The sequence below is a fragment of the Dendroctonus ponderosae genome, unplaced genomic scaffold (assembly GCF_020466585.1).
Source record: "Dendroctonus ponderosae isolate FM_Combo_2020 unplaced genomic scaffold, Dpon_F_20191213v2 Dpon_F_20191213_3, whole genome shotgun sequence".
Classification (NCBI taxonomy): Eukaryota; Metazoa; Arthropoda; class Insecta; order Coleoptera; family Curculionidae; genus Dendroctonus; species Dendroctonus ponderosae.
This window is the reverse complement of record NW_026018508.1, coordinates 6,886,126-6,892,645: the sequence shown is the minus strand read 5'-3', so window position 1 is coordinate 6,892,645 and position 6,520 is coordinate 6,886,126. Positions and strand designations below refer to the sequence as shown.

The window sequence follows — 6,520 nt, the reverse complement described above, 5'->3', positions numbered from 1 at the left end:
ATTATATCGTATGCCTTCGTAAAAATAGTTATTCAATTTTCTTTAACTTATTTTATTTTTTTGAAATGATTGAATGCAAAATTTCTGCAGTAATTTCAAAAGATCATGATATGCTGTAAAGCATTTCTACGAACTCCACTGGTAGAGTTTGAAGAGGAATTTTTCGCCCACTATTTGCATTTTTTACTAAGAACTTAGGTCTAACTAATATCAAGAATAACGTCTTATTGGCAGCAATTACAAACAAATATTTCACATTTAGAAAACGTGAAAAAAGACCAATTTGACATGATTGTGACGTGACAATCACGTTATTTGACGTGATGCATGATAGTCCGCCAACAGACTGTGCTGGTTGGGTTGTATTCTGACTAGGGCTCGGAATCAAACTCGAATAATTCGAGTATTCGAATATTCGAATATTCGAAAAGCGAATAATTATGTGTAGTCATAACTCGAATATAAGATAACGATTTTTCTTCTTGGAAAACGGTGAACGGAAAACGAACACTCGAATATCTAACGAAATGAATATTCGAATACTCGATTATTCGAATATGCGTTAAATATTCGAGTATTCGAATAATTTTACTATTCGAATAAACCACTAAACAAATATTCGAATATCAGATTTTTAAAAATTCCGAGCCCTAATTCTGACACTGGAAAGCAAAATGTTAATTATGGTTTTGATTTTTACTTTTGGGGCTGTTAATTTCCCTAAACAGTTATCAAAATTTCACAATTAAAAAAAGCAACCCAAGTTATCGATATAGATCCTTGCGCATTCCTACTATCATGTACTGTGCCTATAAATATAAAATAAGTAAATACCTACCTTATGTATTGAGGTTCTTGTATATCATTATAACCTCAACAAATACAAATCTATTTTCTAAAGTTTCCTTAGGTTTCTTCAAAGACAATGTTTGGAAAATCGTCGGTGCCGGAAAGGCATTCATTTCAGCTAGATATTGAGCAAATTACAGACGATATTGAATCAATATCCTTAAACGAGGAAGAAAGAAACAAGTTATATTTATCTTTGGATAACCAGCCCCCTAAAAATGACCATTGTGCAAAGTTAGAAGATTTTGTTAAACGAACTGATCATCTGGAAGTGCTTAAGCAGAAATTGGACAGTTTGATGGATGAAGTAGATAAATTAGTTTTTAAAGTTAGCAACAAAGTTGAAGAAATCCAGACGAGTATCAATAACGGCTAATTCAATTCTAGCTTACAACAGACTTGTCTCTGGCTTACACAAACTTTGATAATATGTACAGGGATAACATGATGTAATTTACTTAAGGCTGACCAACTTCACAATTTTTTTATGTAATTGGTTTTTGATAAATTTTATTTACATTTTAAATGCACACTAAATAATAAGGTGTCTGTTTCTCACGTTTCAGTGTAATTATAAGTGTTGCTCTTTGCTCTTTATTTTTGTTTATTTATCCATATTTTTATTTATCATTTATATAAGCTAGGATAAATGTTTTAAAAAGGTAAGATATAAGTATATATGGGCAAAAATATACGCAAAGGATCTTAGTAAACCTGGGTTTGCAAAGAAACGGTTTTGTAGATATGGATGGGTATTATTTTTTTAAATATTTATTGTATATGGACAAGCAAAAAAACATATAGCTAAACTGAAAAATAAAATTTTAGAACATGTTCAGTGTCCCGCCTCCATTTCCAAGCAGTCAATACAAATTTATCTGGAGTTGTTTGAAATCTTTCTAAAATTAACTTGTTGGCAATTTTTATTCATTCGTATGCGCAGCACCTTGATACTTCTGCAGGAATACTACACATGGTGTTTTTAATAAGTGTCCGATATTTTACAGGGCGGTTCTTCAGGTAATTTTAGGTCCGCAGGTCCTAACTTCTTTCTTTTCATTTGAAACCATTAACACATTTTGGGAAGTGTTGCAGCAGACAAATTGACAAGGGCTTTAAAACTTCTTACCAATATTATTTAGGAAACTTAATGCAACTTATTTAAATATGCAAAGGATTTAAATATTTGAAAAACAAATTCAATTTGTTTTTCAAAAATACTTCACCCCGATAATTGTTAATTTTCAAACTGCGCGCCATTCAACGGGGTCAGAGCTATCAAGATACTTGCATGAAAAAATATCGTGGCTACCGCTAGATTGCGAGTCACAGAACATCCCCACAGGGGGGATATTTTATGATGCGAGTTGTCAGATCATGTTTATACACATACAACACATAGTTAACCTCAATTGTACAAGAGTTTAATTAACATTTTCTGTGCTCTTTATTTACGTTCAGTTTTTGTTTTTCAATTCTTAGTTTTATTTAAGTGTTTACTGTAATAATGGATAAATCCAGGTATTTGAATATATAAATATTTATTTCCCATCAACACTCAAACATTCAGGTATATTTTATACTCTAGTACGTACCTTTTAGATTTTCGCTGCTCCTTTTGGAGCCAGGTGAAATATACTTCGAAGACTTTAGTTGCACTTTGATTCCTCCAGATGCAACTAGAAAAACTTGTGATGTTAAAAAACAAGAGGGTAGACTTAAAATGTGCTCAAAATCCTTAGTATTTGAACCAAAAGACTTAACTAAGCCCCTGATAAAGATGCTTCTTCGAGATTGCATAGTGATTGAAGAGTATAAGGGCTGTGCCAAATTCATCGATACTGATAATGCCCTAACTATAAATTGTCGCGAATATATTGAAATGTTAGAAGGAAATGTGATAGCTCCATACAAGTTTAAGGAAACGGCAAACTTTTTATATTTGTTGGATTATGCCGATGTCTCGAATTGCTTGAGTATGATTTCTCAGTTGCACAGAGCGAGTACGATACCAACCGCGGAACAATCAAATATGGCAAGTTTAAATTGCATGAAACTAGAACTAAAAGAAATTAACTATTTAGGTAGTTTGTACCTTTTACTAAATGGAAACTTATTGTTTACAGATCACAGCAATTGTACATTCGAGACATGCTCGCGTTAAGTTTGATCCATTGTGGCTCGATTTGTATGACAAAATTATACTTGAAACCCACGCTGACAAAGTATGTCCTTTGAATATTACTCCGGGTAGATGCGTGTTATCAAAATTATGTTTGTTCTTCCAATCCTATAATAATATCGATACAGTAAGTAGCACAAATCGACCCAAACCTAAATTACGAGCTTGTTTAATAGTAGTAATTTTCTAGTATCCCGTTATGAAGATCCCTTTAAAGAGCATTAAAAGAATAGTAAAAAGAAGATTTTTGCTACAACATATAGTGAGTAGTTGATTTGGAGTTGAATGTTTGTATCTCAAATTAATCACCTTCGACATGTTTAAGGGTATAGAAATTTATTCGTCCGACAATAAGTGTGCCAATTCTCACATATACCTTTCATTCAGTAGCCAGGGTGAAAGGGATCAGCTTTATGAGAAATTGCTAGAACAACCTGAATTAACCCTGAATAACTTGGAGCAAAATGTCATCACTTTGCAGTGGCAAAATGGTGTTATATCCAATTACGAATACTTGCTTTACGTTAATAGGTAAGTGAATATCATTGAATTCCATTGGAAAAATCAGTTCACTTTCGGACATATTCAATGATGTTTAAATACAAAATAATTATCAAAATTAAGTTAGCAATTTCTGGTTTGTGCTGCATTTTGTATGCAGCATATCTTACATTTCTGAGTGGAATATGACTAATCGGAGTGTAACTTTGAAATGATCTTTTTATGCAGTATTTGCACCAATAGTGGCAATTCACTAAAATTATTTTCAGTACACATGGAGTTTACAAAAATCTGTGGCACAGAAACTCAAGTTTTTTTTTATAGTACCCTGTATCACCATGTCGCAATTGGTTCTCTTATAAATAAGGATATTTTTGATATCGGGTTTAGTCAATCTGCATTTAATAGTTTGCCTCCTGTAAACTTAAAGTTCAAAACGAGGCCACATTTGGAACTCCATTGTACCCAGTCTATCAGAAATTTAAAAATTGAACACACCACGAACGAATGTTTCAAATAATTCACCAATATACGAAGAGTTACATTTTTTGATAAAGATTACTATCTAATTTCTTTTAATGGAACACCCCATAGGTACATTATTATACTATATTCAAGGTCTTTCGATAAGCTTTCAGAAAATTCTAAATTATCAGTACCTACTTTAAATATGCACACGTTTCTGAGTAAATCGGTTGCAAAATCAAAATTTTGCAGAAATTACGGCAGGCCGGCGTGAATTAGAATTTTCTTCATACACATTTCAGCTTTATGCATACCGGAATTGTTTTGCCGTTCTAATTTTTGTACTGAAATGTTTATAAAACCTTCTTATTCTTGTTTTCATGACTTGACCTGATATTGGTACCTTTATAAACTTATCAGAAATTTTAAACCCCAAAAGAAAAACTCTATTGGTATCATGCCATGTGATCTAGGTGTCCATTCCATTGCATAATCGCGGACAATTTTCGTTTCCAATAATTTCTTACATATTTTTTTACATTTTTCTCATACAATTACTTAAGTAATTTCTTATATTTTTGTTGTAGTGTGACCGCCACGCTCCATTGTGTTGAAAATTAAAGTGACATTCTGAATCATTGGCATTGGGTAGTTTCGCAAAGAATGTGATAATTTTCCGGTCCGGTTTTTAATGGCCCATTGTTTTGGTTATCAATTCCGGGTATCCAATCTACATTTTGTTGGGAATATTAGTGTGGAACAATAGTGAATATTGTGCCAATTAACCATACCATTGCGTTTAAATGTTGCATTGCCGGAGAATAGACACACAAAAAAGTGGCAAGAACATTTGGATAATCCCAAATCTTGTTCAAAATCAAAGCCTAAAAGTTACATCGGCGTCATAAAGCTGTTGAAGTGATTCCAAATGACATCCGGGGTCTTATGTATCTTCAAATTCTGTTCAATACTGATTCTTCAGCGTTAATCTTTTTTTTATGTACTAATCTTGTTTACATAATTAATATGATAATATCCTAAAAATGGCTGTAATTCCTGCAAAGATTTGGCCTTACATCTGATTTACTCAGAAATGTATGAGCTAACGTATTTATAATACTATTTTACTGTGTCATAAAATTCCACCCGGTCTAGATTGCTCCATCCTGTACTTAAGGATGTTCCATAAGTTACTACATTTTTTATATTAAATAAATACACGACATTTGTTGCTTAAGGTTGATTGATTGCGTTATGGGCGGTGATTGAAAATTGCTGCCGTTCCTCTGGGGGGCATTTGGGGAGTACAAAAATAAATCTAAATAAAAACGGAAATTAAAAAAAAAAAAATAGGTACCGTGTATTTAATTCTCATTTGCAATTTTTTTCTCATTAACATTACCTAAATCCTAAACACTAAAAAGCTAGTAGAAACATCGAGACAATTGCAACAATAGAACTATCAGTGCATTATTTATCCGTAAAAAAGATAATAAACTAATTTATGGCCCAATCGTGTCCGAACTTAAAAATAAGTCTTATCTTCTACTTAATCTCTTTACTCACAACTTTTTTCGAGATGTGCTTTTCGCTCAATAAAGTTTGCAATTTTTTCATAAGAAAACAGGCCAAGCCATCTTACTTCACTTAAGCAATAAAACTTGAAAAAATTAGCTTTAAATCAATTTTACTAATCTGGCCCACTAACTATTTGTTTGACTAAAAAATTTTTCTGAGGTCAATCATAATTAACCCAAATACCTACAAAACGTGTATAAGGAATAGATCGAGTTCAAACAAAATATAGATATGTCTAATGGGCGAAATGTTGAAGAACTACTACTCAGAAAAGTTGTTAATAAAGGATTATTTACAAGGTAAGCCKTAATTTTTAATTACGCGTTTGGGACATAGCCAAGAAGTTAGTTTAGTTTTAGTTATTCAACTTATAGGTAGGAGTAGGTACAACTTTCGGCAAATAATAATTCAGTTAGGACTATTTTCACTTCCAGATAAGAACTGATTTGCTTGTATAAACAGCACAGTAGTTCCAGATATTTTACTTAATCGAATCTTTGACCGATTTAAAGTGTCCTCAAGGAGCGTGAAGTTTTTTATTATTTTTGCCAAAAAACATGTGCTTGAATACATGGTTGTCGCTGTAAATTTGAAGAAGTTTTGTAATGTTTTATTTCTAATTTTCAACTACTTTAAAATCTTTCTTAATAGTAAATTTAAAACTGCGTCTTCACACTCTAATATCTTTAAGAAATAAACTCAATTGTTTACTAACGTTTTAGCTGTACTAACCAAGTTTAGCCCCAATAACGCCTGAAAAAAAATACATACCTACAAGTTATGTGTGTGAATATAGTCATTTCTGGACAATTCACGCATTGTGAAACGCTGCACTTCCCATAAACCCAGAATTCAGGTTGCTAACCGCGTGAAGCGTAAAAAATCAAATTTGAAACTTTGTCGGGACAAGTTGTAGTAAAGTACAAATTAATGTACATTAATTTC

General features: G+C 32.2%; 1 protein-coding gene across 2 annotated transcripts in view; it reads left to right on the top strand.

Annotated features, from left to right (window-relative positions):
* The first annotated feature begins 2,030 nt into the window (after nucleotides 1-2,030).
* Nucleotides 2,031-6,520, top strand: part of LOC109538492 (protein FAN) — a 13,184-nt gene continuing 8,694 nt past the window's right edge. For both annotated transcript variants that reach the window (XM_048664538.1, XM_019905737.2), the window contains exons 1-5: nucleotides 2,031-2,370; nucleotides 2,452-2,884; nucleotides 2,976-3,158; nucleotides 3,222-3,293; nucleotides 3,357-3,562. In XM_048664538.1, coding sequence (XP_048520495.1) covers nucleotides 2,357-2,370; nucleotides 2,452-2,884; nucleotides 2,976-3,158; nucleotides 3,222-3,293; nucleotides 3,357-3,562 — 908 coding nt within the window. In that variant the 5' untranslated portion in view covers nucleotides 2,031-2,356. The remainder of the gene's footprint in view (nucleotides 2,371-2,451; nucleotides 2,885-2,975; nucleotides 3,159-3,221; nucleotides 3,294-3,356; nucleotides 3,563-6,520) is intronic.